This window comes from Macaca mulatta, chromosome 18 (genome assembly GCF_049350105.2).
Source record: "Macaca mulatta isolate MMU2019108-1 chromosome 18, T2T-MMU8v2.0, whole genome shotgun sequence".
NCBI classification, from domain to species: Eukaryota; Metazoa; Chordata; class Mammalia; order Primates; family Cercopithecidae; genus Macaca; species Macaca mulatta.
Window position 1 is genome coordinate 8155630 of NC_133423.1, and position 12191 is coordinate 8167820.

Consider the following 12191-nt stretch of genomic DNA (forward strand, 5'->3'; position numbering starts at 1 on the left):
GAAAAACGTTTGCTTTTAAATCTTGACATTTTCTGAAAATTTTTCTAAGCATATTTACAAGCTAAAATTCCAACACTTGACTTAAATATCTTCTTATGTGAAACAACTAATTAATCAATGAATACATAATCTGCTTCTCTGTCAATTTGCTATCTTTTATGGTTATGAACTTTCTTCTAAAATAATCTGTAGTCTAAATTTAAACCTAGCCTCTTTATTATATAAGAATGCTTATAGCATTTTTTTCAATAATTTAGTCCAATAAGTCACATAGATTAAAGGTGTCTCTACATATATATAATTTAAACATTTACATTGCCACATAGAAAGTGGTTTTCTTTTTCCCCCAGTGTTGATGATGATAGTTCCTGTGTGCTTGCATTTGTATTAGCCAAAAGAAATGCTTACAGGATTGAGGAAAGTTGCTGAGTAGAGTTGCTGTTTAAAGATTTATAGATGTGTGAGAAGTATTGCTATAAATTAGCATCCCCAGATTGGTCTAATTATGTCTGTATCTCACATGCCTTTCAAATATCTAGTATTCTTTGCTATCTCTGCTTACACTTAAATCAGTTCTATGATGGAATGATGGATGGGGGCTTAGTTTGACAATAGGACACTATCAAATGGATGAAATGTTGGAATAAAATAACTATCTGAAAGTAAGAATGTACTATTTCCACTCTGTTAAACTCACAAAAATGGTAACAAAACATGGCAAACTGTGGTGGATTTGAAAAAGCTTCGTGGCAAATGCCAGTACCTATCTCCAGCATGGTACAAAAATGTTGAAGTATGACATTTACAGTGAGTATAGCTTAGGAGGATGAGAGATTTTGGAAGTATTGTATATTTTCTACTACGGTTGCATGTTAGGTTAACCAGGAAGCATTTCGCTTAGAGGTACTTTTAATCACATCCTTACACCCATACTAAACATTTTGTCTCACCTAGCAGTGTGCAATGACTTTCTGCACATCCATTCCAGTTGAACTGATCCGACGTGAATTTCATCTCCAGCGCTTAGAGATGATTCCTTGGCAGTTCCGTTCTAAATGGGGAGAATAGCAGTGAGAGGGCCTATGGGAAAATAAGGCCTTCAAAACCCCCTACCTGAAAAGACCTCCGTTTGTTAAGGTGGAATCAGACACTGCTGAAATCTTCAAAGGGACGAGGGTTAGGTGTGAAGTCTGGAGGAATAAGAAATACAGGTGCTCTAATGAACAGCACTGGCTAACTTTGTATTATTATTATTATTATTATTATTATTAGCCTATCAGAAAAGACATATCATTCATGTCAAAAGACAAAGTATTTTTTAACCATGTTTTAAAAAAATCAGGCTACAGAGTGTAGATTTAAATATTGATCGTGTTTTAGACCGGCATGAACTATACGGCCCAGCTGTCTGTGCAAACGCTGTGGCGACGATAATAACCGATGATAACCTCACCGCAGCATCTATCATCTTGGCAGAGTTGTTTGTTAAGATCAGTGAAGATCCAGAAAAATCAGGCAGCCTGCTGCTTGGTTTTGCCAGGAGTAAACGTACTGAAGGATACCGGGAGGACTGGTCATTATTCTTCTTCTTGTGGTTGCTAGTATTATTATTATTATTATTATTATTATTATTATTATTATTATTATTATTACAGAGGCCAGCGCTGCTTTTGGGGTGAAAGAAGACCATCAGCAAACCTCAGCCTTGCCGCCAGGACTCCACCGTCTTCTGTCCGAGTCTGCGGGTCCGCAGATTGCGGCAGGGAGGCCCGGGCACCCGCAGGTGGCGCCCCACGTCCGTGTTTGCGCCCTCGCCCGCGCTCCAGGCGCAGCTAGGAAACCCAGCGCGTCTCCCCGGGTCTTTGGAGCCAGCGCGGAGACCGCAATTTAATAAATAAGCGCGAGTGCCAGCCGCTCCACCAGCCCAAGGTTCAGAGGAGCAGACACACAGACCCGGGCCGGAGGCCCCTCTTGTAGCCCTGCGGGAACCGGACAGTTCCCCAACTGGGGACTCTGGAACCACAGCTCCTAAATCATCAAATTCTCAAGCTTTTTTTCCTCTCTTCGTCCCAGTCATTCCAGTCATCGTCGTCTTCTTTTTTTTTTTAAACTTATTGTTTTTTTCGCCCCTTTCATTATGAAAGTGGTCACGCCATTCAAGATTAAGACTTGGAGGGAATTGGGGAAAGAAAAGAAAGAATCTAAAAGAAGAGAAGCGACCGGTGCTTTTAAGGGTGCCTAATTTTCAAACGAGACGTCTGGGAGGATTTTGCTCTGGGCGTTTGGGTGAGCTGGACGGGGGCATTGGAGGGTGCGGCGGGCTTGGGAGCAGGGAAGGTTCGGAGTCCTAGGGCGGCGGCGGTGCTCGGCTATGCCCTCTGGAGACCGGCGGGGCTGCGGGGCCGAGGGGATCCGCGATGGAGCCGCGCTGCGGGCGCGCTGGGCGCGGGAGTGCGAGGGGCCCCAGGCAGCGGTGCGGGCGCGAAGCCCAGGGACTGGAGACGCCCAGGCGCACAGCGCGGGGCGCTGAGCAGGGCGAGACGCGGGGTTCGCGGTCCCGGGCGCGGCGCCTAAGCGGGCGCGCGGGGCGCGGGGCGTGGTGCACCCCTGAAGCGGCGCAGGCTGGAGCGGGAAAGCGGCAGGGCGGGGCGGCGCGGTTATTGGCCACGCGCTGGGAGCAGGGTCGCGCTCCGTGTCCTCCTCCCGACAGCTCCCACTCGCCTCATTTTCTCTAAGCAGAGCAACTTCGCTGACAGCGGAGCTCACCCAGCATGGATGTTCCAGGTAACCACCCCCGACCTGCCCTCCCCTCCGCGTGCAAGCGCCTTCTGCGTGGATTTTAACCAGGACTCTCGCTGGTCCAGATTGAGGGGTGGAGGAGGTGGAGAGAGAGAGAAGGGAAATAATGTAGGATCGGGGCTGCGGACAGCGATATTTATCAAGAGCCAACTTCTCCGTTCTTAGAAAGAATATTGGAAGAGTTAATGGGGAGGCTGTGGGCGGCGAGGGGGCGGTTTCTCTGCGTGTCTCTGGGCTGGTATTGAAATGGCCGGTCTGCTTTCCTGGGAGGAGCGGGGACGGGGCAAAAGTGCAGATGGGCGCGTAAGTTCGCAGAAACCTGCAGGGGCTGCTGCCCAGCCAGAAAGAGAGAATCCCCTGGGTCTGGAAACAAGAGCTGGAGAATAAGCCAAGCCTGGGATTCCGTCGTTGGAATCGGTCCTTCCGCGGAGAGAGGAATCCCAGGGGTTTCACCAAGGGGGCTCGCTAGTGGCTGCAGGGACCTTGGAAGTGAGTGTTTGGTTTTACTGCCTGTGTGTGTGTGTGTGTGTGTGTGTGTGTGTGGTGTCATTTTTCCCCTGTTAATCTTATTCGCCCTAAGGAGATTCCTGGGGTTTGTTCTTCGGGTGGAAAATAGATAAAACCTGTACCAAAGGGACTTAAATGGACTTTAAAAACATCTCGAGGATTGAAAAATAGAGGATAGCAGGGAAACAAGGGAAAGGAAAAGGGTTCCTTGGTGCTGCTCCAAGGAAATGCCTTGAGATGAAGGCGAGAAGGCAAGCATTCGTAGGTTTTTCTTTGCCTACGTCTTAGCCCCCTCCGCGCTGGTAAATGGGCGGGGTGGCGGTGACGCCTTCTGAGGGTCTCGGGGCCCGTCTTAGCGACGAGGACCTGCACAAGCGCGGCCCCCTCCCTTGTCGCAGGCCCGCGCGCCGCTCGGGAGCCTTCAGGGATGCGCTGCCCGCTGCGCCCGGGCGTTTCTCCGGACCTGTTGTGCCAGATCGGAAAGCGGGTTGGCTGTGCGCGGGACCAAGGGGGTGGCCTTCGGGGAGAGCCCCCGAGCTGCAGGCATCTGCTCCCAGTCCCCCTTCTTCCCGGTGGCTCCACCTCCCGGTGTAAGGCTTTGGGTTCTGTGCCCTGACAGGTCCACGGGCGCCTTTCTTCTGAGAACGACCCTGGCCTTGACCGTCAGAGCGGGGGACAAAGGCCCGCGGAGGCTGCTGCGGGCCCCGCGCGTTCCTGCGCGCCCTTCCGCGCCGCTCGCGCCCCCGCCGGCCTCCGCCCCCGCGCGCCGCCTCCCACCAGCCCCGATGCAGGCGCCCGGCCAGGGGCCCCTCGGGCTGCGGCTGACGATGCCCTGGCGCCGGGGGGCGCTGCGCGAGCCGGGCGGCTGCGGATCCTGCCTGGGGGTGGCGCTGGCCCTGCTGCTGCTGCTGCTGCCCGCCTGCTGCCCCGTGCGGGCGCAGAACGACACGGAGCCCATCGTGCTGGAGGGCAAGTGCTTGGTGGTGTGCGACTCCAGCCCGTCGGCGGACGGCGCCGTCACCTCCTCCCTGGGCATCTCCGTGCGCTCCGGCAGCGCCAAGGTGGCCTTCTCCGCCACGCGGAGCACCAACCACGAGCCGTCCGAGATGAGCAACCGCACCATGACCATCTATTTCGACCAGGTCAGCCGCCAGCCTGCCCACCCCGCCCCCAGCCCGGGGAGAGGGGCGGGGATCTGCGCGCGCGGGCTGGGGTTCAGGCTTCTTGGACGTGGAGTTCCCAGGCTCTGTCCTCCCCCTCTGCCCTGCTACTCTCTTTCCTCCCGTTTTATAGAACGCACTCCTACTCTTTCCCTTTTCCACATTGTGGCTTTTTAAAAACTTTTAAATGATCAGCCAACTTGGCACTTGGATGACTGAGAGTCCCTTAAGGCTGTCTAAGCTTTCTAAGAGTTCCGTAAACCTAAAGATTTGAAATGTATTTCCCAAAAGGAAGCATTGCACGTTTTACTTTTCACGGCGGTGTGGTTGATGGTCTTCAGTCACCCAGGTGCCCACCTGAAGGATTGAGTGCATTTAAATCTCTCCACTCTCAGAAAAGGACTCTTCCCAAGTCTCTGCCAGCATTTGGAAAATACAGCCTATTGCTTATTTTGAGGAATGGATTGGGGGAGGGATGTTTATCTTAAAAAAAAAAAAAAAAGAAAGAAAAAAACGTGAGGACGAGCAGGGATGGTTATATAAATACTAAACAAAATATTGTGATTATATAAGTAAAATATATAGTAAATAAAATATATACCATAAGCAAATGCAATATATACAAATCTTTTAAAAGAGCAGTGACTTACATCACCTTAAGCCACTTAACTTATGCCATTTGGTTCAATGCAGAGGTCTCAGAGATATGATCAGGCCTTTCCAAACCCTTCTCTGGATTATTGGTGCCCAGGGTTAAAGGCTGTAACCTTCTTTTTGGGTCCCGCTCGCCTGGTTTCTGTTGTTTTTCAGAAAAAAAATTAAAAGCATTATAGAGATTTCCAAGCTTTAGCTAATTAGCTAATTGCCCAATCATTTTACCAAAGTGTTTCCCACAGAATGGAGCGCCTAGCAGTCCCTGACAACCTACCAGGGCTTACTGTACGTGTTTAATTGACTTTCTTTTGGTCTGTTAGGCAACTCTTAAACTTAATAACCATAAACCTACAGACACACACTCTTGACTCTATTTAAGCCACGGTATTTATTTCTTAATCATTGTTAAGCTTCAAGTATTTGAGGTTTTTTTTTGGGGGGGGGGGCGGGCGGAGGCATGTGTCTCTTTAATTCATTTTTTTTTTTTTTACAAAATGTAAAATTATTTATTTTGATTATGTCCAAATGAGACAACAATGGAATAGGCATTTGGGAACTAATACTCTATTAGTACGGTTTCCTTTATATGCTGTTATTGTTATATTATTATTATTCACTTACAATGTCTTGCAAAGTTTTCATAGCATTTTTATATCCCTCTTTGCATTTGTGTATCAAGAAAGCTCTGTGATGTAGGGCAGGATAAGTAGTAGCAGGATTCTAATTTTATACATGAGCAAACTATGGCAGGGTGCGTTCAATGTTTCTCTGGCTCCCCAGTTAATGAGGAGCTGAGGTCTGCTTTTCTGGGTCTGGTTGGGTATTCTTGCATCTACAGCAGGGATAAATTCTACCTGAATTTATCAGCTTCCAGAATGTAAAATTGAGATGAAGGAGTTGAGGTGAAAGAAAGAAGCAGCTCCGGAGGCTTAAATGGAGACTGCTTTATCCTTTTCTAAAGCTTTGTAAGGAAGACAGCGAGCATAGCCTTATGAGACTGAGAATAGGCATCCCGAGGTGCTTGTCTTAACAATGGAGCCCAGAGTGTCTGTCTCAGTCCTGCCCTTGAGTGGAGCTGAAGTGGTGCTCCCAGCTGGGTTGAAGAAGCTGAAACAGGCATATTTCACAAGTCATTTCGGCGATCGTCATTGGCAGCATTTCACATTGCGTTGGGAATTGCATGTTATTTATCTATAATGAGCGTGTAAGAAATAACAGCAAAGGTATTGCGGTTGAAGTTTATATTCTCATTAGATCACAAGATCTTAAACCCAGGATTTTGATGTTGTTGCTGGCTGTTTATTTTAAAAGGCAGGCCATCTTATTATTATAAAGGAGTTGTGCATTTATGGATGAGGATGGAGATGGCATCCAAAGTGGCCAGAGTCTGTGTTGAACATCTGAAAGAAATTGGGTCATCATGGGGGTCCCGCCACTCTTGAAATTCTGCTTATGAAACACTCACTCCTGCCCTTTTATCTGAGAAAAGCCATCTGCAGGGTCATGAGCTCATTCCAGGTGGCTAATTTTGTCATTGTTTTGCATGTTGTAGAGTTTGCATTAGCTTAAGCTAAGGATGTCCAAGCTGCCGATTCTCTATTTATTCAAGCTCATTTACAGGGCACCATAGCTCAGGCAAGGGAGCAGCACATTGCTCAGGGAAAAGTAAGGAAAAGCAGGAGTAGCAAATGTTTTTCTGCAAAGGTCTTTCATTCAACACCCATCATCGACTACCTACTGTGTGCGTCCAGAGTGTGCCAGGCACTGGGAACCACTGGAGATCCACACCTCATACAGCCCATTGTCTCTGGGAACACATGAAGTTAGGTCCCAAGCTTGAACTTGCAGAAGTGATCTTTAATTGGCCTCTTGCTCCATAGCCCCTTCTCTACCCACTCAGAATCGAACTCTTTTTTTTTTTTTTTTTTTGTCAGACAAGGTATCATGTTGATGTACCCATAATCCCGCGGACCTCCCTGGACTCAATTTAGGATTTAACAAGCTTACAAGCTTTGATTCCTTTCTCTCTGCCCTGCCCCTTTAACTCACAAAATTCACAGCCGGTTTTTGAATGCATAAATAAAATATGCTTTAAAAATGTTGATTAGTTACAATGTATTAAAATACCTTTGAGATTACTTCCTGCTGTAGGATCTTTTAACTTCAGCACTGCTTCCTTTCTGGGAAGCCAGAATGCTGAGGATGCTGAATTTGTGTTCCCAGCCGCTGATGAAGGAGGCAGTGTTGCTGGTTATCCAAGGATGATGAAAACATACACTGAGGAGGGGCTTGCTATTGTGTGCTGTGTTCCCTCTTCTTTTTCAGGTATTAGTAAATATTGGCAACCACTTTGATCTTGCCTCCAGTATATTTGTAGCACCGAGAAAAGGGATTTATAGCTTCAGCTTCCACGTGGTCAAAGTGTACAACAGACAAACCATCCAGGTGGGTAGACTTGAAACTGGATCCTTTCAGGTTTGGGTTAATAGTTCCCCATCGCTAAAGACCCCTGCACCTGGTCTCTGAGGTTGAGGGAAACAGGGTATTGGGCTATTTAGGGGTGATGCGGCTCTGAACTAGCTGGGAGTGCTCACTGTCAGGCCCCCTGATGTGTACTGGAAGGGTAGGACGGGGGTGGGAATGGGGATATTGGCAGCGGAGAGAACAGTGTGTAGGAGTTGGGTCCTTTATGGTCTGCTGAGCTCTACTCTCTGCATTTTAGGTCAGTTTAATGCAGAATGGCTACCCAGTGATCTCGGCCTTTGCAGGAGACCAGGATGTCACCAGAGAAGCTGCTAGCAATGGCGTGCTGCTGCTCATGGAAAGGGAAGACAAAGTGCATCTCAAACTTGAGAGAGGCAACCTCATGGGGGGCTGGAAATACTCCACATTCTCGGGCTTCTTGGTGTTTCCTCTATAAACACAGAGCACCCTAGATGGTGGGGGAATGGCAATCTGGACCCAGGAATCCGCCCTTTAAAACACCCTGAACTTGCTGGAATTGGGACACCTTGTTTCCAACCTCCATCAGACTGTTGCTGTAGAAGAATGATTTCCTTTGAAACCTCCAGTACTTTTGTTTTTGTTTTTTGGAATATTGACAATTCCTCGGGAACCTGGCCTCTAATTAGTTTTAGATGACAAGGTCTTAAGGAGAAATGAAATTATCGATTTGAGCAATTTGTACCTGTGATTGTAAAGTCAATATCGGATTTTATTGTTGGGACCATGGACCTCTTTTGTTTGTATGTTATATTGTTGTCCCAATGGAAGGAGAGCTCCTGATTCCAGGATGGACTGCAGGTTGCAGTCAGGGCTTGAAGCAGGAGCCCAACAAAGAACCACCTGATGGACAGTCCTTGACATGTGTTCTGTGTGCGTCTGTATAGCCTTAAGAAAAAGAATGGCTTCACTTTCATTCTGTATTCTTCCCCCCACCGTGTGGATGGGAGGACTTGGGAGGGGGATGGGGACATTGTGAACCTGTCAAGAAGTGCTTTATCCAGAGAAGCAAGTTTTGCACGATTGGACTGCAGCTTTTGTTTTGTATTGTTTGTGTTTTTTCTCGAATAGCTTTACTTTTCTTTCCACACTCAGCTCTCCCTCCTCAACCCCACTTTTATTTTTCTTGCTGGGATTGGGGAGAGAAAATATATGTTGAATTCCTGGATAAGACCAAACAAAACAAAACATTAAAATACCTGTATGTTTTGTTTTAGACGAGACCAAACCAAACAAAAAGAATCTGTTTATCGAAGTAAAAATAACACAATGTACAATTCGGCTTAGTCTCTCAAAGAGATTCTAAGATGCACCTTTATAACTATTAATAGCAACCTGGATTTTTTTAAAATTTATACTTCAGAATGCTTTAAGAACCTGGTGTTCCTGGGTGGTCCTGAATTGTATAAGTTGGGAATGGAAGCTGTAATGACCAAGTCCCCTAAACATACTGCTTCTTTGCCACGTGTGCTGTGACTTCTCAGCGGGTGTTTTAATTTATTTGGATCCACCTCTGAGTTAGCGCACAGTGATCAGGTGCTTCGAAGCCAACAGACCAGCTCCTCTTCCTCCGGATCCTCTTTTGATCTGCCCAGGAAAGGGATGCATTGCCACTCTCCTGCATGCACCTGGCGAGAAGCCACCTGGAAGTCACTGTGGTTAAAGATATTGGTGGAGGTACCCCAGGAGCACTGTTACAAATCCTTCTTGTTTTGGCACCTCTTACAACAACATTATTAAAACACAGCTGAGAGTTGATGGGTGTGTAATTCATATGCCAAGGAAATGTCACTGATCCCAAAGCAATCAAAGAGGAGACCTCAAACCAGATGTTAATTTGTTCTTTGTGTAACAATGTAACCAAAATATTGATGATGAAAGTCATAATTTAAGATTCAGAATAAATGGGTTTGATGTCTGGCTTGCTCTTATCCTCCACTTCGTCTCCCAACTCGTAAAATGTGTGGAAGTAAAGGCCGACTGTCAAGGACCTGGGGAAGATAAATCTATACAGTGCCTCTGTAAAAAAAAATGTACTCTCAAACACACACACACCGGTATGTGCAGACCTGGCTGTGGGTCTGGATGGATATTGTACACTTAGATATATTTCAGTTTATACATATGTATTCTTTAAAAGGAAGATCTTGGGGGAGATATGTGAAAAAGACAGCTTAAGAAGGTTTTAGGGATAGGCAGTCTGCTTTTATCACATGTCATCTTTGATGTGGTGCAAGTTCCAATCCAGTATTTTCATCAGTGAACACTGATATAAAAGAAACTAACATTTTAAGAGCATAAGTTGTTTCCAAAAATGTGTATGTGAGGATGGAGAGGAATTAGATTCCATTTTTGAAAAAGAAATTCAGTGGTGATTATATAAATGACAAAATGTATAGTTTGACTAAGGGTCTAAGTTTTACTTTCCTCGGATGAAGAGCATAATGGGATGCAGAATTTTATTTGAATTGAAATGCTGTTGCATTTTGTGAGGGAAAAAAATCAATAAAAGAGCATTGGGGTACCTTGGCTTTGTGATTAGGAGACATACTTCTAAATAAGAATATTATTTGTGAAGGCTGATAACATAACGAGAAGGATGATGGAATATGGTTTATTACTCTTGGTTATTTTAGTCCTCTTTCCCCCATTTCCTTAAACTTATGTTCAATTTCAAACAGGAGACCTCGTTAGAGGACAGTATAATATTCCACAGATTGAAGCGTATACAAGTACTTGTTACTTTTGTCACTTAATCATATATAACACATGTATGTTTGTATTTACACCTTTATTACATACAGGTTGTTATTGGGCTATCCTGGCTAATAAGCAGCCTATTAATTCGACAGTTTAAACAAGAGTATAGTTCAGGTGTTTATTTTGTATTAGAAAAAACATGATATCCTGATTATTCTACTTTAGTTCATCATCTTCTTCTTCTTTGTTTTCTTTTTCTTGAGATGGATTCCAAAACCTGCCTTAGGAAGGAGCCATGCTGCCAGTGTCCCTAAAGTGGTTTCTCATCCCCTGCAGCATCTGCCAAAGTTCTGTTTGGCTGAGGATCTATGAGGCATCTGAAGCTCCTGTGTTTTGTCTACAAAAATATATAGGTCAGATCAAAATGTAAAATATGTATTTTTTTTTGGAAAAAAAAGAGAGAGGTCTCTGTAACATCTGAAGGGCCATCTGAGCCCTGTCTCTGAGTTTCAGTTTTCTCATCTGGGTGAGGGCAGTAGCCCTGCCAGGTCCCCCACCTCACAGGACAGCTGTGAGGACCGCACAGAAGTGCTTTGAAAGCTGGAAGGCACCAGGATAACATGGGGTGTGTTCTTGGCAGGGAAGGTGTTTCTGCAAAAGCATATTTTTAACATGCAATTTATGAAAAAAAAATGACTGACGGACAATTTTATGAAAGTAAATATCCATATTTCTGAATAGACAAAACTGTAGTACTGGGTTAGAATTTTGTCTCATTTGATTGTAGGGATGATGATAATATCAAAATCTATATGTTGTAATATTAACTCAATTCTCAATTATGTTCTTTGGCTGTCCTGTGTGGTTCAAGTTCAGCTCTCTGCTTCCGTGTGGAATGCCAACATTTTATAAAAATATACAACTGTAATATTTTTAACACAAATAAAAAAATTAAGTAGTAATGTTATGGCATTATAACAGTAAATTGCCTTGGCTGATAAATATTAGCCCTACTAAATTGTAAATGCTTATAAAACAACACAATTTTTTAAGTTAAAATATATTCTAATTTAAATCACACACTTGATGAGTCAGCTCTAGGTCCTGAGAAACTATGTTTACTATCTGTAATTTCTGAGCCTTCATTGCATCCTAATAATTTTGATTTATGTGTTCATGTATATGTGAAATTATCTACAGTTTTAAAGTGTGTGCTTATAATAGCGGCTCAGAGTAAAGGTGATTAAAAACTTATTGAATATTAGCATAAAAACTCACAGAATCCTGTGAGATTCATAGATTTACATAATCCTGTGAGATACATAGATTCATAGATTTACCTGTTTGAAAATATTTTAAAGCTAAATCTAATTATATTAAGCATCAGAAGAATTAGAAAATATATATATAAAGCCAAAAACATTTGTTGAATCTTTAACTTTATTTGTAGTATTTTCTTACCATCAAGAAATTACAGTGGTCACATATTAGTAACTATCACATAAATACTGTTTGCTTGTGAATACATGAACATCCCCCTCTGAATTTTTAGCGTAGAAACACAAAATAAACTGCAGGGTTTGGCCACATACTCCTGGAATCGAGAAATATGTGAGAGGAAAATTTGATAAATTATTTTATGCAAGCAAAATAAAAGCGCTGGTTGTTCCAGAATACATTAGATGTCGCAAAAGGAACAAAGAATGTTCTGTCAATTTGTAGGACCATAATTTTGCAATCTTTTATAAGGAAAAATGTTGCAATGAGATATAATGTTTGTGTGAATAAAGTAGTGAATGTGTGTTTATGTTTTGACAGCGTAAGAAGTATATAGTAACCTAATGCACAGATACACATGAATGTAAGGTT

General features: G+C 44.4%; 1 protein-coding gene across 2 annotated transcripts; it reads left to right on the forward strand.

Moving 5' to 3' along the window:
• Positions 1–1775: 1775 nt before the first annotated feature.
• Positions 1776–9544, forward strand: CBLN2 (cerebellin 2 precursor). 2 transcript variants are annotated; one of them, NM_001194819.2, is given in 5 exon segments: positions 1776–2286; positions 2740–2784; positions 3926–4448; positions 7446–7565; positions 7843–9544. In NM_001194819.2, coding segments are annotated over 3 exon segments (675 nt in total). In that variant the 5' UTR covers positions 1776–2286; positions 2740–2784; positions 3926–4091; the 3' UTR covers positions 8041–9544.
• Positions 9545–12191: the final 2647 nt, after the last annotated feature.

Excerpts from the sequence above, each read along its gene's own strand:
- CBLN2 (XM_077974535.1), top strand. The coding sequence starts at position 4,092 with ATGCAGGCGCCCGGCCAGGGGCCCCTCGGGCTGCGGCTGACGATGCCC. Across the intron at positions 4,449-7,445 it reads TGACCATCTATTTCGACCAG|GTATTAGTAAATATTGGCAA; the intron begins GTCAGCCGCCAG and ends CTTCTTTTTCAG. Across the intron at positions 7,566-7,842 it reads ACAACAGACAAACCATCCAG|GTCAGTTTAATGCAGAATGG; the intron begins GTGGGTAGACTT and ends TCTGCATTTTAG.